At 44.8% G+C, this 24,376-nt stretch overlaps 1 protein-coding gene across 1 annotated transcript in view; it reads right to left on the bottom strand.

Annotated features, from left to right (window-relative positions):
* Positions 1-22,600, bottom strand: part of SCARB2 (scavenger receptor class B member 2) — a 72,594-nt gene extending 49,994 nt beyond the window's left edge. Inside the window, exons 1-2 of the mRNA XM_029234692.1 lie at positions 22,129-22,600; positions 3,134-3,291 (exon numbers count right to left, since the gene is read on the bottom strand). Of these exons, the coding sequence (XP_029090525.1) occupies positions 3,134-3,291; positions 22,129-22,245 (275 nt within the window). The 5' untranslated portion in view covers positions 22,246-22,600. The remainder of the gene's footprint in view (positions 1-3,133; positions 3,292-22,128) is intronic.
* Positions 22,601-24,376: the final 1,776 nt, after the last annotated feature.

Below are 24,376 nucleotides of genomic sequence, written 5' to 3'. Positions count from 1 at the left end.
CTGCACACAGGCTTTCTCTAGCTGAGGCGAGCGGGGGCTACTCTTTGTTGTGGTGCATGGGCTTCTCATTGAGGTGGCTTCTCTTGCGGAGCACGGGCTCTAGGCGCGCAGGCTTCAGTAGTTGCAGCACATGGGCTCAGTAGTTGTGGCTCGTGGGCTCTAGAGCACAGGCTCAGTAGTTGTGGCACACGGGCTTAGTTGCTCCACGGCATGTGGGATCCTGGACCAGGGCTGGAACCCGTGTCTCCTGCACTGGCAGGCGGATTCTTAACCACTGCGCCACCAGGGAAGTCCACAATTACTGTAATTTTTAAGTATTTATGAACATGAATGATATTTTGAGCAACCGCTATCATGAGACACAACGATATCTGTGTTTCCATTAGTGGTGAAGCCACGGTACTGCTAACACTGCTGTGATCTGTTGCCTACATTTATACTCAAAGGAAATGCTAAATTTTAGTGAGTGGTTAGTGAAAATGAACTGTAATTTTTCCCCCCAAGTCACAGACCACCTGGAATTCTATCCATGACCCCTTAGGGATCCATGAATCAAGGGTTAAGGACCCTTGTGAGATGTTCTCAGGCTTCCCTAAGGAGTCAGTTTAGGTCCCTCTAAGATGGGAACATGCAGGAAGTAATGGTAACAGTTGGACGCTATTTTATTTCTAGGATTTATTTATTCCCATGACCACATCTACAACAGCATATTAAGGCAGCAGACACAATGGCCCAGAAGATGTCTTCATGGAACACTGGGTTTCCTCAGGTTATGGTTAGAACCCATGTCTTTTTCTCAATGAAGATAATGATGACAGGAACAGGCCCAGGAGACCCAGAGGGAAGACTGTTTGTTGGGGGTTTTCTTTAGTTCTCAGGTGAGTTTATCCTTGCAGGGAGGAAGTCATCCGTCTCGCCGGAAGGAATTTAGTTACAAAACAAAACCAGAAAAAGACAAATACTGTATGATTCCACTTATATGAGATATCTACAGCAATCAAATTCATAGAAACAAAGTAGAATGTTGGTTCTTAGGGGCCCAGGGTGGGGAGAAAAGAAGAGTTATTTAATGGCTATACAGTTTCAGATCTGCAAGATGAAAAAGTTCTGGAGGTCTGTTTTCCAACAATGTGAATATATTTAACACTACTGAACTGCACTTAAAAATGGTAAAGATGGTACATCTTTTTTTTCTTAATAATTTTTTTTAAATTAATTAATTTATTTATTCTTTTATTTTTGGCTGCATTGGGTCTTCGCTGCTGCACGCGGGCTTTCTCTAGTTGTGGAGAGTGGAGGATACTCTTTGTTGCAGTGCACAGGCTTCTCATTGCGGTGGCTTCTCTTGTTGCAGAGCACAGGCTCTAGGCGTGCGAGCTTCAGTAGTTGTGGCTCGCAGACTCAGTAGTTGTGGCACACGGGCTTAGTGGCTCCGCAGCATGTGGGATCTTCCCGGACCAGGGCTTGAACCCGTGTCCCCTGCATTCGCAGGTGGATTCTTAACCACTGCGTCACCAGGGAAGCCCAAGATGGTACATCTTATGTGGGTTTTTTTTTTTTAATCACCATAAAAATGGTTAAAACGGCAAAATAAACAAACAGGACGCTCAGAGCCTAATTCTGGCTCAACTTCTAATTGTCACGAAGCTGGACAGACTCAAATGCAGGCCTGGTTCTACCCAGTACCTGGAGTTTCTCGAGGTTTTAAAGGTATAAAAACGCTTTTGAAAATGAGGACCCAAGTGTTGTTTATCTTTTAAAATTCTCCTATATAATGATAAAGCTCATCTTTACAATTCTGGGTACTGATTTCCACAGAAGGGACCAAGACAATCCCCTAAGACTAATAATAACATCAAACACTTAATTAGCGTTAATTCTGTGCCAGGCAGTAGTCTAAGCACTTTATACATACTTGACTCACTTAGTCCTCATAACAATCCCATGGTGGATGTCCTATTTTTATCCCCACTTTACAGATAAGGAAACTGAGGCTCAGAGGACTAGTAAGTGGCAGAGGTGAGGTTCACAACAGGTCATTCGACTCCAGAGTCAAACCATGAGCACCTGAGGCAGGGATCGGGATTTTTATCTCTCAAGTCCAGCGCTGAGACAGTGCTGACGCACAGTAAATGAATCAGGGGGCGACCATTTATTGAGCAATCGGTTACGACAGAATTGTGAGGCATTTTTACCATGCAGCAGTTCTGAAGAAGAAAGATCTCGCTGTCTGCTTCCTCTACTATTTGTTTTTTAAACTTGGTAAGGAGAAACTTTGTTGGAAAGAGGCATGTGGGGCAGTGTACTGTCCTAGCGGGTTGCGGGGATACGGCAACAGTGGGGAAAATACTTTGACCATAAGATCCCCCAGCATCTCCCTCTATTAATCTTTTCCAAAAAATGATTAAAGCAATGCTACTAACTCCCCCAGCGTTTGGAATTGATGGTCACTGCCAAAGACTCTAACCCACCCTACCACCTGGTTATCTCCTGTACTCTGGAGGAGTGGGAAAAGGAGTGAAGAAGAGACAGAAAAACAACAAGGTCCTACTGTGTAGCAAAGAGAACTATATTCACTGTCCCATGATAAACCATAATGGAAAAGAATATAAAAAAAGAATGTACATACATGTGTATAACTGCATCACTTTGTTGTACAGCAGAAAGTAACACAATATTGTAAGTCAACTATACCTCAGTTAAAAAAAAAAGAAAAAGAAGAGACAGAAAGTACTGTCTCCAGACCAACAATGAATTCTAGGAACTGGTCTAAAACTAGGGATGTGGCGGAGAGAAATAGGAAAAGACCCTAAAAGTCACCAAAGAAAATCGCAGGACGACCTTAAAAGGGTAGGGAGTGGAGGGCAGCTCTCCGTCGCTCAGTAGCCACATTCTGCCACCTTAGGAGGAAGCAGCTGCGTTTCTAAACGTAACAGGCTGAGTCTGGCCAGGTCCACAAAGCCACTGACACACGTGTGCCAAACACCAGCAGCATTTCAGACAACTGTAGCCGGAACATGTGCCCCCCACGCAGCACACAGAGGATGCTCGTGGGAAGAGACGGGGGCTCAGGCTACAGCAGGGGGTCGCTCCATTTTCTCGCTGGTATGGTAGGGAGGGGGTCGGGACTCACCTGTAGGTGTAGGGCCCCACTTCTTCCAACCGAGGGGTCTCCCCTCTGAGGACCTCCTCTGGATTGGTGACATTGAAGAAATAGAACTGGGTGTGCACAGGCAGAGGGGGCTTCCTCCAGGACTCAAAGGTCTCCGAGCCATTCCTTAACACAATATTCTAGGGGAGAAAACCAAAAGGGGATTTACGTAGTGTAAGGCAGTTGGCTTTGAACACAGAGGCAGAACGAGGGACACCCTGTCCTTTGACCTCCCAGCTCACTTATTTTTTCCACAGGCATTCAGCTGCTGTCCCTTGGGAGCAGGGACATGCCTTACGCCAATATGAAGCCCACAGCCCTCAGAAGCCATAACAGGTTTTCTATAAATATCTGTGGTAAAGAAAGGATGCTAGAGCCATAGCTCATGGGTGGAAACATGGTGTCCCCAAAACCAAGGCCACAGTCTGAGTACCCGAAAGGCCTTATTTGCTTTGTCACAAAGAGTCTACTGATCGGACAGCTTCCGTGGAAGTCAGGCCACTCTGAGAAGCTCCATGCACTCCCAGCTCGCCCATGTGAGAGACCAGGAAGAGAGGCCCCAGAAGGTTACTTTGGTTCTTCCATTTGAGGTAGAACCACACCCAGCTCTACCACTTTCACCACCAGGGGCTTCACACGCATTTTCTCATCTAATCCCCAACAAACCCCTAACATAGGTTTGCATATCCCTGTTTTAATGGTGAGAAAGCTAAGCCACACTGAGGTTAAGTGCTTAGGGTATTCTTTGTCTACAGTCCTTCCTTTGTTTCCCACCCTTACCATGGATTATGGTCTAAATTGTGTCCCTGCCACCCCCCCCAAAAAAAAATTCATATATTGAAGTCCTAACCCCTAGTACCTCAGAATGTGACTGTATTTGGAGGTAGGGTCTTTAAAGAGAAATTAAAGGTTAAATGAAGTCATTAGGGTGGGCTGTCATCCAACATGACTGAGGCCTCAGAAGAAATCAACCCTGTTGACACCTTGATATCAGACTTCTAGCACCCAGAACACTGTGAGACAATAAATTTCTGTTGTTCAAGTCACCCAGTCTGTGGTATTTGTTATGGCAGCTCCCGCAAACTAACACACCACGGCCCCTCTATGGAAGGAGAATCCTTCCCACCCTACAGACCTCAGGTGTGGCAAGTGACTTGATTTGATTAACAGAATGTGAGTGGAATGGCAAAGCGCCAACTTCGAGCTGAGGCCTTAAGAGGCATGGCAAGTTTCCACCAGCCACCCTCTGTTGCCCTGTCCCAGGTAGTTGGTGATCCTTCAGCCAAGGCCCGAAAATAGTAATGTGTAGACCAGACATGAAGCCAGGAGTCCAGCCTAAGTCGGCTGACCCAGCTAAGCTCAAATTGCAGCCAACCTGGCCGTAAGGAGTACGGAGTATATGTTACTATTATAAGCCACTGAGATTTGGGGGTTGTTTGTTATCCAGCATTGCAAGAGAAGCCTGATTAATACAGCACCCAAAGTTAATAGACAGAAAGCTAATATCTAGTAGTTAACTTGTTAATAAAGAGAAACTGCATTTTTAAAGTTAAGATTACTGAAGTACTCAAAAAGGATAAAAGCATAGACAGAATAAATAAACCAGAATTCAAACAGTGACTAACTCTGCATGTTGGAATTTGGGTCATTGTTATTTTCTCCTGGATGAGATTTTGTATTTTCCAAATTTTTATAATGAATAAAGAAAATTAACACTGAGAAAAATTTTTAAAAGAGGAAAATGGGATCTGCTGATAAAGACAATGTAGGGCCACTAGTAAAACAGTAACTAGATTACAAGAGAAGCATCCCCTGACATCACCCGTCACTCCTCTAGCGGTGAGGATTTGAATGACAATCAACAGAGGGACGGCTTCAAAACATGACAGAAATCACATGCTAAAACATCCTGTGACACAGAACACAACAGGATGCCAATTTTTAGTAGTCCAGGCCTCCAATTTAATAGAAGCAATGTTGCAAGGGAACTTGATGATATAACTCTATCATTCAATGGAAAATATCCCAAGAATCTCTGCAGGGAAAAACAAAGTGGAACCGGAATAAATGGATGCAGAAAACCTAAGCTTGTCAAAGCAAAAACAGTCATCTGGAGGGCTGGAAGTCAGTTCACATCCATGAGTCAGCCGTGTCATAGAACTGGGGACTCTTTGTGGTTTGGCATCAGTTCGGAACATCTAATCAGATTTCTAGCCAAACAACACATTACTGAAATATTCTTGGCCTTTACTGTCAGTACTGATTTACTGAGTTGAGATCAGATTGTTGAGATAGAAAAATTTAAAGACAAACCACGAAACCCCTTTCCTCCAAACTCCGGGTCCAGCTCAGACTCTCTCCTTTGTGAAGCCCTCCCCGCCTGCCCCTGCACACATTACTCTCTCCCTGCCCTGGCCATAGAGCAGGCTAACCGATCATCTTAGGCAGTTTTTTAAAAGAGTTTCGTGGTCTTTTATCTTATCTTCTAAACAGGAGTCTTAGCTATCTGGGGAGGAACAAGGGAGAGAGTCGGGCCCGGAGAGAGAGGGCAGCATACCTGGAGAGGCTTACCAGATGGAACCCAGAGGCCCTGGCAGGGTAAGGAAGGGCCTGTGGTCAAGGTTGTACAGCTGCTTCATGTCAGAACTGGGTCTGGAACCCAGTGCCCCTTTCCTCCACTCTCCCACCCCACCTCAGCATACAACATTTTAATAAAATGGGTATAAACCTACTACACATTTTAGTTATACAAGTTATATGGTAGAGTTTCTCTGGTATAAGGTATACACACAGCACGTAGAAACAGCTCAGTAACATGAATATAACCTACCTAAAACTAGTATGTTAACTATGAGAAGTGTAACACATAAATAATAATTATTTGTCTTCTAGAGGATTTTGAAGGCCCACAGATACCTTCAAAGTCATCTGATTTCATTAAAATGAGTCTCTTTTTTGGGACTTCCCTGGTGGCACAGTGGTTAAGACTCCATGCTCCCAATGCAGGGGGCCTGGGTTCAATCCCTGGTCAGGGAACTAGATCCCACACGCATGCTGCAGTTAAGAGTTCGCATGCCACAACTAAGGACCCAACTTGCCGCAACTAAGACCCAGTGCAACCAAATAATAAATAAATAAATACATACATACATACATTAAAAAAAAAAGAACCTTTCTTATCCAGAAATTTCCAGAAAAAGGCAGGGCAATAATTTCTCCTCCTCCACGAATTCCTTGAGTACCCTCCCCTTAACTGGATGGATCATCCGTTCCTTTGAACCCTATAACACATTACATAGGAATTTCTTAGGAAAAAAAGTGCTCAGGACAGAAAACATCTTCTAAAAATTGAGGTTAGCTGGAATCGACATGAAGCAGTGATATTAGCAACCAAAAATGAGAAGGAAAGTGCAGCTACTATATTGGAACATATTAGGTTAATAGTTGGCTACTCAAAACAGAAGGTGCTGACCTACAAAAAAAGAGTAGGGGTTTTTTTTTTTTTTCTTTACTCCTCCCCACTCCTCAAGGACAATGCAGGTTTTGGAGAAATACTGGTTCAATCAACTAAATATAGTACTAGAAAACTCTATTTTCCGTCAACTTTGCTTATAAGATGCTGGGAGAGAAGAAATTGATGTGAGACAACCAGAGAAGAGCAGAAGAAAGGCGTGATCAGTCAAAGACAAAGCCACAGTCAAGGCCCTATAACAGCAGCTCGACAGCTACAAGTCCAAGGAGCCTTTAAAGGGTACCCAGAGGAAGTGGTTGTCCCCTAGGCATTTCAGCCACATTCAGATACAGAGAAAGCAATTCAGATACAGATTCACTAGAATCAGAAACACATAGATCTAGCACCTATTAGTTTGTGTGTCTTATCGGTAATCCAGCACGCCAAAGAGCTAAGTGCAGCCAGTTCCTTTTGTGGGTGGAAAGAAAAATCTGTGTGTCTCTGTGATCCCTTTTCCTAACAACTATTTAAAGCAGTCCTATACCCACGGTTTTCTTGCAAAGTGTAGAACTATACATGCAAATCATCCAAACACAGTCTGTGCCAGACATTGCAGGTAGGAGATACCCGGCAACACAGATGTGGTTTCTGTGTTCCAGGAGTTTACCCTCTATTTGGGGGATGGTGATTCACACATGCAAGATAATCAACAATGGAAAGTAGCCCGTAATAAATGGTCAATGAGTATACCAGGCAATGGTCTCCGTGGTGTTCAGACAATGGATTCTACGAACTGAGATGGAGACAGGTAGTGCTTAAAGTGAGCGAGGAAGAATGAATAAAAACTGGGCAAGCAGAGGAGGTCATGGGGGTGGGCTTCTTACGGATAGCTGGGGTTGATTCGACTATCCTGTGTGGCCGGACAGAGCGAGCCCTTCCTCCCTGCCTGTTCCATGTCCATCTCTCCTGGAGCCCTCTGCTTAATCAGAAAGAGTGGATGTGGAGAATGAGACAGTAAAAGATACAGAGGAGGGACGGTATTAGATGGGACTGGGTGTGGGTTTTCTAGGGAGTAGGGAGATTGATTTAGAGAGGTAGGTGGGGGTCCCAGGAGTCTAGATTTTATATGATATATAAGGAGGGGGAATAGAAGGTTTCTGAGCTGCAGAATACTATCAAGAGCCAGGCATTATGTTGCCACTTTATCTCATCTAATCCCCTTAATAGTCCACAAGAGGGAAATCATCGTCCCCATTTTACACCTCAGGAGACCAGAGCTCAAAGAGGTTAGGTGAATGCCTGAGGTTTGCTAGCAGAGGGTGCAGCCAGCCTCCCACCCCAGGACTCACTGCAAACCTGTGCTCCTGGCAAGGCTGAATTTGACCGGAGCCTCATGCCCCTGGAAAACAGTAATGGTTCGGGAATCTCTGCTTCCGTGTTCCGGGAAATGGTTGACTGCAAAGAAACACCCTTCCCCATGTGAGTTAGATTCACAGATGTCTCTCTTGTTTACCTAAGACAAGGCTAGGCACTGATCCTCCAGATTTCCATTTTTTGCCTCCTCATGATTAGCTGAGCAGCTTGACCCCACTGATCAATGGGAGTGAAATGCCGGTACAGCACGGTGACCATAGTTAATAACACTGTATTGTACACTTGAAAGTTGCTAAGACAGTAGATCTCAAGTGTTCTCACCACACACACAAAGAATTAACTCCGTGAGGTTATGGATATATTAATTAGCTTGATTGCAGTAATCATTTCACGGTGCCTATCAAGCATCCCATTGTACACCTGCAATATATACAATTTTTATTTGTCAATCATACCTCAATAAAGCTGGGGGGAAAAATGTTTGTTAACCAAACTTTGGCTAGGTTTCCCTCCTTCCCAACCCCATGAACTCCTCCCTATAAAAGGAAAACCCTTTTGGCTAAGCCTTGAGGCCCTGCAGACCACACAGAGGTTCTCCCTAATGCAAGTCCCCTTGCCCCTACTGCAAAGTCTTTTCCCCTTTACAATCAGATTTGTTTTTTATTTGACACTCCTAACTATCGTGCCACGTTGCCTATTTTGCATTGACACAGGCAAGAGGTGTTTCAGAAGGTTACACTGGCATACGTGGGAAGGAGGGTTTGGCTAAGATTGTTGCAAGGATGAAATGAAGATTCAGCAGAGCGCTTATCGCAGGCCATGCTCAAAACACTCAGTAAATGGCGACTGCGATCTTGACTATTACCATCTTCAGGTTGGGGATGAGAGGGTTTCAGGACTTAGTCTAAAGAAAAAAAAGGAATCATGTCGCTTCCAGGAGTCTGCTCAAATATAGACAACCCAACAAATGTTAAACAATGAAAGAGGGGGGGAAAAAAGTCTTTAGTCATGATTCTCTCTTCCGGCCCTACATAAAATTCAGTTTAGGTTGAAACAGCAAGGAATTAGTATAAAATCAGAAATAACCAAAATGTCGAACAGGACAAGAATGACTTAGTGAATTATGATAATTCACAGGCTGGAGTAGAAAGCAACTAGAATGATAAAAACTACAAAGACCTAAGGAACATGTTCATAATCTATGTTAAATGGTAAAAGCAGGCAATGTAAAATATGCATAAGTGTGGACAAGACTAGCAGATAAAATGCAAACATGAAACCAGGGGGGTGATATATAGATAATTTTACAATTTCAATCTTTTAGTTACCCTCAAAATCACTAAGCCGCCACACTAAACGTCTAATAGCCTTTATCTCTATGCAACAGGATTATGAAGGGTCTTGCATTCTCTCTGTGATGTTTCTCTGCATTGTTTGGACTTTTTTTTACAACAGAAGTAAACTAATTCTGTAAGCAGAAAAAATAACTGTTCCCTTATCATTTTTTTTGTAAGTGAAAATCTAAGAAAGAAACTCAGATTCTACAAAATGTATTAACAGGCCCCAAGGCAAGGCAGAAGGAGCAGATACAGAGAATCAGCTTCATCTAGCTTTTCCTCTGTCCTTGCAAAACAGAGGTAAGGCCGATGCCTCCTCAGCTGTGGTCAGTTCTCCCTCACAAGCGCCAAGGGCCTCCACCCGCCACACTGGGCTGTAGAGTATTTCTTTTCCTGTTATTGTCAGGACGGTTGATGTAACACTCTGTGTTCCTCGCCAGCTTTTCCTGACAAGCGTCACAGTGTGTGAAGAACTTCACAGTGAGAAAGGGCTTGCTGCGGCAACATGCATGGACCTAGAGATTGAGATTATTACACTAAGCGAAATAAGTCCGAGAAAGATAAATATTATATGATTTCACTTATACGTGGAATCTAAAAAGTAGTACAAATGAACTTATTTACAAAACAGAAACAGACTCACAAACATAGAAACAAATTTATGGTTACCAAAGGGGAAGGCGGAGTGGGAAGGGATAAATTGGAAGTATGGGATTAGTAGATGTACACTACTATATATAAAATAGATAAACAACAAGGATTTACTGTATAGCACAGGGAACTATAGTCAATATTTTGTAATAAACTATAATGGAAAAGAACTGAAAAAAGAATATAGATATATATATGTGTGTGTGTATATATATATAATACTGAATCAATCTGCTGTACACCTGAATCTAACACAATATTGTAAATCAACTATACTTCAATTTAAAAAAAAGGATTTGCAACCTCGTTTATTTATTAGAGCGAAGAAAATCATCTCAGAATTATGAACCCCAAAAGAGCCAGTCAGTGTGAGTGAACAGACGGTTAACTGCCCAAGTTTATCTTGCCTGGTTTGTATCCAGCTTAGCCAAAAAAGTCCAAAGACAAGGGGAAGAGTTCCCAGAAAGAAGGAAGGCAAAATCTTTCCCAGAAGGGAGGGTAAGACTAGCTGTTCTCATGACAGTCTGATGTGAACTTGTTCCTCCAAGTTTCAAGTGGATGACGAAGTTCCGGGATAGAAATAAACATTTGGTAGACTGCAGTCCTTCGCTAAACAAAGCAAATGAAAACCTACTAACAGGAACAATCCCTGACAGCTTGCTAGAGCCACAGTGACAGCAGGTGTTGTGACAACCCAGGATTCTCCTCCACCCCCATCACTGGCCTCTCCCTGGTTACTCTTGGCTGAGTCAACACTCAAACAAGTCTCAGACCACCTTTGACTCCATTCAAATCATGCTCTCAAGAGTGTTGGTTTTTCCTGTACCTTTAACATGTCTCTTTTCTTCCCCTGCTAAACGGCTGTCACGGAACCCACTGTAAGTCCCAGAGTGGATGGTGTGGGGTGGTGCGTGTGCATGTGTGTGTGTGTGTGTGTGTGTGTGTGTGTGTGTGTGTGTGTACACATTAAGTAGGGAAGGGGAATGAGAGAACAGAGGGGAGTTTATAAATGCAGCTGCCAACATTTCTAAAACAGTTGCTTCTTTATTTTTATCTCCTTCCCTGACATTCAGCTCAGAGAAGGACGATTATCATTGCTAAAATGCTGCTTACTGGAAGTCTCCAGGAATCAGGTGCTGTGCTAGGGCTTTATGGACAGGATCTCTAAGCCTTACGCTGGCCCTGCAAGGTAAGAATTCCCATTTTGCAGATAAGGAAATGTTGGCACCGGCTTTCCCAAACTCACAGAGCCAGTAAGTCAAGTGAAATCCCACCAAGTCTAGGTCTGTGGGTTTGCAAAGCCCATGCTTGGCCACTCTAGCAGCTGCCTCACCATCGCACCCTCAGGGTAGAGCTGCCAGATTTAGTGAATAAAAACAAAGGATGCCCACGGAGGTCCCAAATATTGCATAGGCCATGTCAAAAATGCTTTAATTCTTAGGATGCAATGCTGAAGGATTCAGGGGCAAAGTGCTGTAATATCTGCAACTTGCATTAAAATAATTCAAGAAAAAGTGTATGAGAGAGAGATGACGTCTATATAGGAGGATGCTAACAACTGATAAATTGAAATGAATCAAAATATTGCACAGACATACTCACTAAAATATTATTTGTAGTTTATCTGAAATTCAAGTTTAACTAGACATCCTGTATTTTATCTGGCAACCTCCCCCAGAAAGACCGTGAAGCTGTAGAGAAACCATCACTTGGGCTCCGAGACCTTCCTTGGGCCACTAGCCAACCCTGTAACCAGCAGAGTTTTCCACTTAATGCTAAATTAACCATCAGTGTAAGGTCCCAAGTCAGTTTTACAATGTGACTTTGGATACTGCAGAACACGATGGATTGTTCCAGGCATAATGTGGTGGCACTACCATCAAAAGAGGTATTGGAAAGATGATCAAGTTACATGGTCAATCTGTCATGTCAACAGCCAAGTTAATCATTTGGACTGAAAACCTTACCTTTCAGTTAATTAGCCAATATGTATATAATGAGAGCTTTCTCTATGCCCAACAAGCATAGGCCCTGTTTCAAGAAGACATTTAGCTAAGGACACAAAATTGACCTGTATGTAACAGTGCAGGGCCCAAAGAGGGGCTTATGCCTGAAATTATTTGGATCATTTCAACTGTATGGATCCATCCTAAAATCCCCATCTGGATACCTCACAGGCTGCTCAACGTCAACGGGACCAAACAAGGGACTCATGATCGTCTCCCCTAATCAATCACTCAGTCCTGTTGAGTTTACCTCCTCCTCTTCTCCACTTCTATTCCTGTGCCTATTTCATCACTGGCGTGGACTGAGACAATACTGTTCAGTATTAGCTAGTCTCCTAATAGGTAATTAGGTAACAGGTAGTCTCCTAACTGGTCTCCTTCTGTCCAGCCCTGGCCCTTTCAAAGCTATTATCCACATCAGCTTCCAGAGAGTTCTATCAGGACAGACACTCTCCCTACTGCTCACAGGATAAAGTCTGAGGCTCTTGACCTGACGCAGCCCATCACCTGCCATCCTCTGTCATCCGCTGACAGGTCCTTTAAGCACCAGCAACACTCAACTGCCCACCTTCCCCCAGATATGGGCTGGATTAGCTGCTTCTGCTGAGAGCTGACATGAGTTGGTACAGCCACAAGATACAACACAACCAAGCCAGCCTGACAGAGCTCTTTCTGGAAGGCAGCACAAGGATGGCTGCTGAACCAGCTATGCTGGTATAAGCCACGTCCAGATGATAAAAATAAGCACTCAGGGAATTGCATTAGGCTTGATGGGAGTAAGTAATACTTTAAACGAAACTTTCAGCCTTCAAGAGCACTGCTGGTTGTTCTTTTAGTTCAACAAAGTGCTACTTAATAATTAAACACAAACTCAGCATCCATGTTGCCATCTACACCGTCTAAATTCACCCAGAGATGATGCAGACCAACTTTGAGAGCCTGATCTAATAACATGTGGATGATTCTCATTGGGTTCCAGATTAATAAAACTCACCATATATCAAAACACCAGTTGGTTTGCATTATTTAAAAAATTTCTCCCTGAAATTAAGCAAACCCAATGCAGACTCTTATTAATTAATTAATGTAAGTAATTAATGTATGTAATTTGCACTATTTACCTTTTAAAATTCTCTGTTGAGGGAAAAGAAATACACTGCCATTAACATTTTACCCTTATTCTCTGACCTTATTTTAACTCAAGAACAAATGCCTTGGCTTTTTTTTTTTTAATGTCACTGTTGTTGAACTAATTTTGCTTTAATTGCAACTCCAACGATTTCAGCTAATGAGATCTGACAGTTGAGGTTCAAATGTTAGTCTATGTGTAAGCTGCTACTCTGTCTATAAAATGACATACAAGGGGGGCTTCCCTGGTGGCTCAGTGGTTAAGAATCCGTCTGCCGATGCAGGGGACACGGGTTCAAGCCCTGGTCCGGGAAGATCTCACATGCCAGAGAATAACTAAGCCCGTGTGCCACAACTACTGAGCCTGCACTCTAGAGCCCACGAGCCACAACGACTGAGCCCGTGAGCCACAATTACTGAAGACCACGCGCCTAGAGCCCATGCTCCGAGCCTGGGCTAGAGCCACCGCAATGAAGAGAAGCCCCCGCTCGCCACAACTAGGGAAAGGCCGCGCGCAGCAACAAAGACCTAATGCAGCCCAAAATAAACAAATAAATAATTTATATAAAAAAAAACCTTGACCCTTAAAAAAAAAATTACATACAAGACAAGAAGGTGGAACAGTTATCCTGAAAAAGCTCCTGCTACAAAATACACACTAGAGGACTTTTTAAACCCTTCCTGGTAATTACAAATGTGAAACCAAGGTTGAGAACTGCCAGCCTAAAGAAAAAGCAGCCACCAGACAGAAACTTAATCAAAAGGACCAGGTGAAAATTGGGGAAATATATGTGGATTCCAGCCAGCGGGGTGTTGGGGGGAAGAGGCTGAAGGAGTGGATGAGAGAAAGTATTTTAAGATGTGAATAAATAAGAAGTGTGGCCGTGACAATCATGCTGGGTTCTGTGTATAACCTGTGGAGCCAGTCATTCTTTTACAACCTGTTTGGTTGTGATTATATCTCTCAAAGATGAAATAAGTAATGTTCTATGTCTCCTCTTCCCTCCATTACTGTGGATTATCAGAGATATAGTATTAAAAGTAATATCCTTAAAATGGGACTTGCAAGAGTAATGATTACATTCCCATAACAATGGCATTCTGCCTTGCTTTCTCTAGAAAGAGTATAAAACTCAGATGCCAAAGGAGCCCTGTGGGGAAGGTCAATGAGTGAAGCAGGTACAGGTTTGTACATATTTGCAAGCCAAATCCCAGCAATAATACTCACTTCTACACAGAAATATGCCCTCTCCCATTTTAAACACATTTTGTTAAACACAGGCTATCTTTCATTTTCCTTCTTTTGGTAAAGAGCATCAAACACAAACAGATATTTCTCTACTCTATGAAAGACAGCAGAGCAAGCACCGTGACAAAGGGCATCCTCACTGAGCCTTGCAGTCAGGGGACAACAGGGGTGTGACCGTGGTGGGAACAGGGAGGGAGGTTAGCAGCCTCTATTCTGCCCAGGCTGCTGCCACACAGGACTGTGATAGGGTCAGCACTGCAAAACAGCTACATGTTTCCGGAGAAGCTGGAAAGCTGGATTATTTGGTGAATTTTCCAGATTTTAAAGGTATAAACTGTTAGTGAGGAAAACGTGACCACTGGCCTACAGAGCGGAACAAAAATGTGAAGCTAAATAACAATATACAAACAAAATAATCCTGAAGATGTTAAGTTTTCGTTCTTCCATTCATCCACGCAATGTTTAACGACCATCTTTTTTTTTTTTATTGCGGTACGCGGGCCTCTCACTGCTGTGGCCTCTCCCGTTGCGGAGCACAGGCTCTGGACGCGCAGGCTCAGCGGTCATGGCTCACTGGCCTAACCGCTCCGCGACATGTGGGATCTTCCCGGACCGGGGCACGAACCCGCATCCCCTGCATCGGCAGGCGGACTCTCAACCACTGAGCCACCAGGGAAGCCCTGACCATCTATTTTGTATGACATTCATTCAGCAGGTTGGGAAGAGGATACAAAGCTACATAAGGCAGGACCCCTACCTTCAAAGAGAGCTTTCAGGCTAGCTTTAAATACTAAATTGTGTCATATGAATAGAAAATCCCTGGCAGGGCTGAGGCTAGAGGGGAATTATCAAGGAATTCAATTATGGAGCTGCTTATGTTCTAGTCTAGTTTGTTTCACATGCAGGAAAAGACAGGAGATTTGCTGAACCTGCATCACCAATGGCCCAAACTACTGTCCTTCACACTGGACTAATGAAACGAAAAGGACATATGAATATACATTGAATTGGCCAAAAAGTTCGTTCGGTTTTAAGTAAACATAAAAGACACATTTTTCATTTTCACCAAGAACTTTATTGAACATTCACTAACCAAATGAACATTTTGGCCAACCCAATAACAAACTAAACAAAATCCTGGTGGTTTGAAAACATTAATAATATAGCTTCCAAACTGACCTTACAGAAGTAAAGCAGAGACATTATGTTATTTTTTAAATTATTCTAAAAATCAACAAAATTAATTATATGAAAACCAGATCAGTAGTTCTCGAAGGGTGGTCTGAGGACCTCTGGGGGTCCCCAAGACCCTCTCAGGGGGTTCCCCAAGGTCAAAACTATTTCCTTAATAATACTAAGACATAATCTTCCTTTTTCACTCTCATTCTTTCAGGAGCATACAGAGGAGCTTTCTAGAGGTCACACAGCTTGTAATGATGTCATCGCTCTGACAGCTAACGGAATATGTGTTTGTGTATTCTTGTGTTTTAAAAATGTATCCGTTTTCATTTCTAATATTGTAAATATCAATAGATATAACCCACAGAAATATAGGTTCTTTGGGGTCTTCAATAATTGTTAAGAGAATAAAAGGGTCTGAGCCCCAAAAGTCTGAATTAGGTCATAAATTCCATAAGAGTAAGGACTGTGTCTCATTTACTATTGTATCCATAGCTCTTAGCACACCGCCTCACAAATGGTTCACACTCATTAAATATTGATATTTGCTAAATAAACAGATGACTGCCAAAGAATATACCTAAAACTGCTTTTGGATATAGAGAGCAAACACTGAAAGTAGCCTTTATTTTCCTCGGTTGCTTCTGACTAGTTACCAGCTTTGATAAAAAAAAACAGTCGCTTCATGTAATGTATCATGTATATAGAGTATATATCTTGATGATATAGGCCATTAATGCCCAGTCACTTGGCCAACATCCTGTGTTTTCATTAATGGTCTTATAATCCCACCTGCCGATTCCTCCCTGGGAAACAAGCAAGTGTCTGGCAGAACACATGGCCCCTTCACTGCGGCCTGACAATGAAATCTTGTACTTTATTCAACAAGAAAACAAAAACGATTCTCACAATCTAGAACCTTCCCCTCCCTCCCTAAAGATATCTCCTTTAATGTAAACGTGCAGAATAATAGTAATTACTAAGAGTAATGGCCCCAACTAGAATTATCAACTCTTTTATATGTTAGTCATACCAGTTGAAATTAAAAATAAATACAGCAAATTAAAAATAAATTAAAAATAAGTAGAAGCACCCCATTTCTGTAAAGTATATGTATTACTATATATGCACAATGAAAAAATGTGGATTAATCAACAATATATGTAACAGTGGTAATCTTTCTTTTATTAATTTTTATTGTCTGACTTTTTACAATGGCATGTATTTCTTTTTACCAGAAAAATAAACAAAAATAAAGAATAAAATACAAAGTTAAAAAAAAAAAAAAAAGAATTGCCATGTCAAGGAGTGAAGACATGGGTTAACACAATCACCATCCAAACCAGTCACAGACTTCATGGTTAGCTCTTTGACCTGGGTGCTGTTCCTAAGGACTCTGATTCAGCAGGGCTGGTGGGGTCTCTATTTTTTAAATTTCCATAGGTGATTCTGATGTGGTTCCCTAGAGTCTAGGGACAACACTGAGAACTACTGGTTTACTCCATTGTCTTAACCATTAGTAATGAATGCACGCACGGTCACCATGAATTAGTAACAGCTGAAAGAAACATAATATGATTTTGATGTCACCAGATCATGTTTCTAAAAGCCAGGGAGGAGTTGGATAATTTGCTTATGAGTTCAAGAATCTGGCAAGGATACGGCCTCTGTTTACAGATCTATGGTTTCTGCTTGTGCTGAGCCAATTACATGACTCCATCACGAATCTGGAAAGAAGGAACTGAGAGATGAAGCATGTTCATGGGAGGCTCAGCAGCTGAAGAGTCATATAGGGTCAGGGCTGGGGAAGGTCCAGATGAGGAAACAGCCTGGGCCAGAGGAAACAGAGGAAGCTGGTTGGTGGGGAAAGCAGAGGAACGCGTGGGAGACACAGAGCGTGCCTGGTCCTGCTGACTTTCCAGTTTCTACTGGATTGGCAGGAGGCCTGACTGTGCTATGGTTCTTACCCTTCGATTTCTATGAGCTTCCTCTTCCGGCTTTATAAAAAGCCGGCTAGCTCTTTTTATTTTTTTTTGCGGTACGCGGGCCTCTCACTGTTGTGGCCTCTCCCGTTGCGGAGCACAAGCTCCGGACGCACAGGCTCAGCGGCCATGGCTCACCGGCCCAGCCGCTCCGCGGCATGTGGGATCTTCCCGGACCGGGGCACGAACCCGTGTCCCCTGCATCGGCAGGCGGACTCTCAACCACCGCGCCACCAGGGAAGCCCCTACGGCTAGCTCTTTCCTGAGCTCGCGTGAGGGTGCCTCGTTTCCTCAGAGAGCATTGCCCCTCTTTAATGCCAAGAAGTGGAGGACAATGTGATATGTGAGGGTAGAATTTTCTGTCACCACGAATCTTTTGAAAGGAAAGAAGGTGCTAGTAACTGCTCCGGGATAACAGGTGTCAATAAGCCAGAACTGTCACAGGCAACGTATCCAGTGCCACATAGGTGTAAAGGTAATTCGATACCCACCACCATCCATTTCAAAATTGACACAGTCTCAGTTTCCTTGACTAGAAAATAACAGATTAAGTGATGCCTAAGGTTTTTTTCTTAATCTAAGATTCTATGTCTTCTTAACTCTGAAAAGAGACAGCTAAGGAGATGAGGTAGCTGGGCAAGAAGGAGCCCTTTAAGATTACATATACTTGATTGTCTTTACATAAACAACAACGAAGATGTTTTACTCATTTGACTTTAAAAAAGACCCCACATATTCACCAATCAATGTTACTTGGTTAAATTATCAGTGATTATATTTTATTTCTTGGGGCACTAGAACAACTCCAAAGTTGCTTTGGCTCCCGATGGAGGCCAGCTGGTACCTGCCCAGAGCCTCAGGTTCTGGCAAAGGGTAAGGGAATCTGTCCCGTTTGTCTCGTCGCTGAGACCTAAGGCTATCGTTCTTCCTTGGTCTGTGAATAGGAAGCAAAGTGTCAACAGTCTCTTGCCCTCTCACTGCTTCCCTTGCCAGCCCATCTCTTATTAGCCAGCCCTGACTTTGGCCAGCTCTGTGTCCTAATTTCTGGGAGATGTTTAAACTGTCAACAAGCCTAAAGGCAAATTTAATATCCTGAGCTGCAGAGTTGTTCTCAAGCACAGGTCGTATGCCTGTGTCATAGAATCTCAGAAATTTGAAGCTAGAAGGAACTTTACTACATAAGCTTCAGTTCCTAGATGAGAAACGAATAGCTGGAAACAATAACAAATGTTTACTGTTGTCTGTACAAATATGTTGCCTATACAAATTACAATAACAAAGTCAGGTGCTTGGGAGGGACTGTGCTATATGCTTTCCATCAATCCTTTTATTTCATTCTTGCCCCAACCCAAAGGTAGGCATTCTTATTACCCCCATTTTCAAGATGAGGAACCTAAGGGTTTGAGAGGTTCAATACTTTGCTACTTGGCTTGTCCAGTTTAATCCAAGTATTTGTTAGTGACAGAAAAAGGAGTTTTAACCAAGCTCTGCTGATTCTTACGACACTGTTCTTTCAAGTAAAATGATCAAAAGTGAGGCAGCAGGCTTTTTAGCTACCTACCATGTACCAGGCACTACACTAGGTGTCAGAACAATTAGCAGGGTTACCAGATGAAATGTCACGTTAAAATCCTGCCCTTCCAGGTTCTAGGGAGGAAAAGAGGTTGCTAGGTCTCTGCAAAGCTCTGTCTTCAGGGAGGTTAAAATGCACGACAGAGGAGGCCTGGTTAATGCTCAGAGTATCCCCCAGGATGTGGGTGTGGGCCAAGGAGGGAAGCATTACTCTGCCTCTTCTGCAATTGAGAAAAGTAAAGAGAAACAATTACAGGGCTTGCCCAATGCAAGGCATAATATAACAAGCCAAGAATGGAACCAAACGGTCTTGGTTCCTTCCACTCTATTCAATGGCCAAAATTAAAATCTCCCTTCAATCACCCCTGGCTACTGTGGGATCAAAGATAATTATCACATGAAACAAATTCTTCTAATAGGAATTATGTTACTAAGCTTCTCACAATTAACCCAACCTACTCATCTGATTTTCTCTCTTCTCTTTTTGATGTAGACAAGACAGGACACAGTCTTCAAATGAAAAAAATTAAGAACTGGGAGTATCAGAGTGGATTATATTACAAGTATATTAAAGTCAAGTTATGAATGAATTTTCCATAACAACATTAATGGAAAGAATGATGGCAGCCATAACTGATCACCTATTCCGTGCCTGAGACTGTGCTCAGATTACCTCACTCGGTCTCACGACAGCACACACAGAGGCAGATCGTGGGTTTGTGTGAAGCTTGTACATGGTGTGGAGGCCCTCCTTAAGAAAAGAACATTTTGGATACAGAATTAGGTAGAAGGCTTTGGAAGGGCCTGTGCAAGCGAGGGACCCAAAGCGTGAGCTTCGTGACCTTCATGGTAAACGCACCGCTGTGCCCAAGATGGCTAACATCCTCACTTCTCCAAGGAATGAAATTGAGGCTCAGAGAAGTAACTTGCTCAGAGGCAAAAGGCTTGGAAATGTCAGGGCTAGGATTTGAACATAGGGTGCCTGACCTCAAATCTCATGTATTTTTTCTTTGCTTACGTGCCTTCTAACGAAAATAAAACTGGTATCATTTACAAATAACTATACATACTAACTATACCCCATGAAAAGTACACTCATTTCCTCTAATGATTCTTATAGTCCTTCTATCTACGGGAGTTGTTATTATCCCCATTTACAGATGGAAAAACCTAAAATCAAGAAAGGTTAAGCACCAGCCAAAGGTAACCTAGCTAGTACACAGGGGAGCCAGGATTCATGCCCACGAATTGACCTGCAGAGACCTTACTCTTTCCCGCCACCTCTTGCTACCATCCTACAGGTGATCCAGGAAAGCAGAATGGTAATGATGGTAATGCGTGACCTCTGGTTGCCTTACAATATTCCCACACCTGTCCACAGAAACTAGCCCTGTCGTTTAGTTTCACATACCACATTGTGCGATATTCCTTAACAGGGTGAGGCAATTCTGAAAGTTCACTTCCTCTGTACTATAATTTATCAGTCAGATCAGAGTCCATTCCTCATGGAGAAAACCACCTTTAAAAGCCAATTACCAAATATCAACACCAACTCAAGTCCCAGCCAAGCTGCCTTACAGCCCACACCGCCCGGCATCCTCCCTGCGCACCGCCCATGAATGTACACCCACAGAGCATCAGAAGGCTGATAATATCTGAGGCACGGCGGAGATCACTCAACCTACAGGGCTCTCCTGAAACAGCCTTTCAAAGCCACACAAGAAAATTCAATTGGCTGCAACTGGATTGCTTAACTCTAGTCACCCAAGCAAGAGGTTACATCCTTAAACAATCTTGCCATGGATTTGCAGGTGGACAAGCGTGGAGAGATTCAGTTTAGTTTTTTCTTTGAACATGGGTGCTCAGAGAAAACAATGGCCTTTGAGCAGCTCAGACAGTGTCTTGTCTCCCACTGGCAATGTGAACTTTAAAAAAATTAAACTATGCTTTGCCGTGGCATTTTTTTTAAAGTTGCCTCTAACCGTCAGATTTCAAGTAATTGATGGCCTTTAGAAAAGGCTCTATTAAAGGAATATGTCTTTTGCCACCTGGAACGAAACAATTTTGGTAACGGGGAGTGCAGTGATCAATCTTGGAGGAGGCCCGGGGCTTTTATTATCTGGCCAACAGCAAGTGTCAACCAGTGGAAGAAATTAGGCATGCAGTTATGGGTGCTAACAAGAAAGCCTGCTCCAATAATCTTTTTTTAAAGGAAAAAGCGATCCCATTAACTCTCTCTGGTTCCTCTTTCCACACAGGTTGGTGGGTGTAGGTGAAAGGGCAGGAGAAATGACTACTGGTGAAGTCATAGGATGGAGAAATCTGAAATGACCAGCTCTCCAGCATACACATCTAGGGGGAAGAGATGGGCTCAGATTCTTTTAAGGATCTAAATGTATCTCTGCCTGAAGCTTACGGCTGTTTGAGAAGAGGAAGAATCCACGGTGAAACGAAGCAACACAGACTGCTGGTACAAGATATCAAACATCTAAGTCGGCCGGTAAGCACAGACTCTGATGGACTGGAAAGTCACCCAGCCCAAAGGCGTGGCCTGGCTACCAAGCGTGGGCTCAGCCCAGGAAGGCAAGGACACAATAGACCACACACCCGCTTCGCATCCCACCCCACATCACTTCCAAGGCCACAGCAAGCAGCCAACACACCTGTGGGGTCTTTCATTTAGTTTTGTTTCTTCATGAAGTGGGAGGAAAATGAGTTTGGGCCCAACAGAAATTGGGGCGTAGGGAGGTCCCAGGGTGGGCGGGGATGCAAACAAGAGAAGAGAAGTGAATTCTTTAAAAGTCTAGATCCGTAGTCTCGTTTATTATTCTAAAAGGAACAGAAGCGTTCTCATTCCTTTCCTCCTTCTTTAACCCTTACCAACCCACCCCAAGAAGACAAGGAGGAGAGCAGGGCTCTAGTCTAGAGGGTTCGCCGGGGTGCAGATCCTCCCTGCACAAGGTTTAGCAGAGGGAGGGTGGGCTGGAAGTGTCCTCCCAACACACACGCGCGCGCGCACGCACACACACACAGCCGGCCACGCCTCACCTTCTCGATCGTCTGGTCCACGGCCTTCTGGAAGACTCTGGCCACCAGCAGCGTGACACTGGTCACCAGCAGAAGCAGAGACAGCGTCCCCACCACGTAGAAGCAGCACCTGCCCATTCCGCGCACCGCTCACGGGCCCGGCGGCCGGCGACTGGACGGGAAACAGGGAGGGAGGGAGGCGCCGCCGCAGCCGCCGCAGTAGCGGCCGGAAGACCCGGGACCCTCGGGCGCCTGCGGCCCGGCCGATGCGCCTGGCTCCCGGCTCCGCGGCCGGGCAAGCGCGGCCCCACTGCCTCCGGCCGGCCGATGGGGAGTGGAAGGCGCGCTTTGGTTTCGCTTTCCCTGGCCGGGGCAGCCGCGACGCCCTTGTGGCGCAGCTCGCGAGGGAAAGGGAGCGCGCAGGGCGGGGACGCTCGCCGGCCGGGCTCTCCGCAGCCCCGGGAGGCGACAGCCGGCAACTGCGCGGGGAAGCGGGCGGGGCGGAGGCTGAGCCCGCAGTCATGTGCCCCGCAGCGGCTGCCGCGATTCGGCCCGCGCGACCCGCGGCCAGTCCCGGCGGCCCCCCAGCGCCAGCGGCTCCCTGATCCCCGCCCGGCAGCGCCCCCCGCCCCCTCGTCGCAGGCCCCGCGGCCACCCCGGAAAATCGCCTGCCCTCCCCGGCTCTACCCCCCCCCCAGATACGAGCTGCGGGCCAAGCACGGGGGATTCAGGATGCATACGACACTGCGCCTGCTCTAGACGAGCTCACAAGTTAGCGGGGACACTGTGAACCGCAATTAAGGCGCAATGTAACATTGACGAGGTGCGTGCTGAGATCTGTGCCTACCACACCTCTGCCCCGGCGACCTAGGACCTCACAGTTGAACTGGGCCTTGGGGGATGGGTAAGGGTTTGTTTTGTCACGTGAGGGGTGTGTGCAAGGGAGGGAAGAAGTATTTGGAGGAGAAGAAAAAGCTGTGTTCAGACATTGAGGGTGAAAAAGCAAGCTTGTAGGAGGAAAGAAGTTACTTTTGACTCTAGGCTCAGGTGTGCAGTGTAGGATGAGAGGTGTGGAGGCCCCTTGGGGTCAGGCTTTCAAGGGCTCTTGTGTCCCATAGGAGAGTTGAGACTTTATCCCTGCTCAGTGGGGTCAGCAAGAGGCTTCAAGCAGGTGGCCCTGATGTTCTCATCTGCTTTGCTCACCACTATGTCCCAAGGCAGCCAGGCTAAAGTCCGCACTCAGCGGGGACTCGAGAAATATTAGTTGAATGAACATCAACTATATGCTAGGCCTTGGCTAGGTGCTTACACACACCTATTTAATACCCACAGCAGCCTTGTGGCTGTTTGTCCCAGTTCCCCCAAAGCAGTGCCAGATGGGAGCACTGTGCCAGAGATTTATGAGGGCACTTGGACAGGAAGCTGGACCTGGGATGCAGGTGTGGCCTTTGTGAAGGAGAGAGGTGAGGAGGAAAGGCTGAATGGAAGGAAGCATCTTATGCTACAGTGAAGCTCTAAGAAAGTTCAGCAAGGCCTTGGGGGATCCTAAGCCAAGCTGCCCTGTCCCGGGAGTCCAGCATCCCCCAGGAACAGGCTTCTTGTCATTAGGCATGGGCTGGCGGCAGCCCTAGGAAACTGGCCTCTGCACCAAGCTGGGGATGAGGATCAGAGGATAGATTTTAGGGCTCAGCAGCTGGGGCAGGGCCATTGGTCAGCTATGCTCTGCACTGCAAGTTCTGAGAGGACGTTTTCTTGGCCACTATGGTAGTAGTATTCCCGTTTTGCACACAAGGAAACCGTGGCTCTGAGAGGTGAGTAACCTAACAAGCTCAACCAGTTGCTGAGGGGTGAATCCTGCCTCGACCAGAATGCAGGCCCGGTGACTTCCAAAGCCCTCACTTTTTCTACCCAGTGCATTGCTGCCTCCCAGCTGCCATCAGTGAGAATCTGGGAACAGGGGGTTCAGCTGGGAGACTTTGCTGACGACTTGGTGAGATGCTGTGATGCATTAAAAATGGTGGCAAATTCTTTGACATTCCTTCTATTGAGAAGTGGGGTCTATACCGTTTCCCTTGAGTTTGGGCTGGATTTAGGGATGGAAAGCACTAAGTCACTATATCCTGGAACTTCTTAAGATAGATCATAAACACCTTGCAGCTTCTCTCTGGGCCTCTGGAAATGGTAGCCCTTGGTGCCCTGAGCCACCACTAAGCTCAGCTACCCTGAGGCCTCCATGCTGGAGAGAACAGGAGAGAGACCACAGGGAGCT

The sequence above is a fragment of the Monodon monoceros genome, unplaced genomic scaffold (assembly GCF_005190385.1).
Source record: "Monodon monoceros isolate NGI ecotype Baffin Bay Population unplaced genomic scaffold, NGI_Narwhal_1 Super_Scaffold_20, whole genome shotgun sequence".
NCBI classification, from domain to species: Eukaryota; Metazoa; Chordata; class Mammalia; order Artiodactyla; family Monodontidae; genus Monodon; species Monodon monoceros.
Note: the sequence above shows the minus strand (reverse complement) of the source record. Positions and strands in the feature narration are given on the sequence as shown.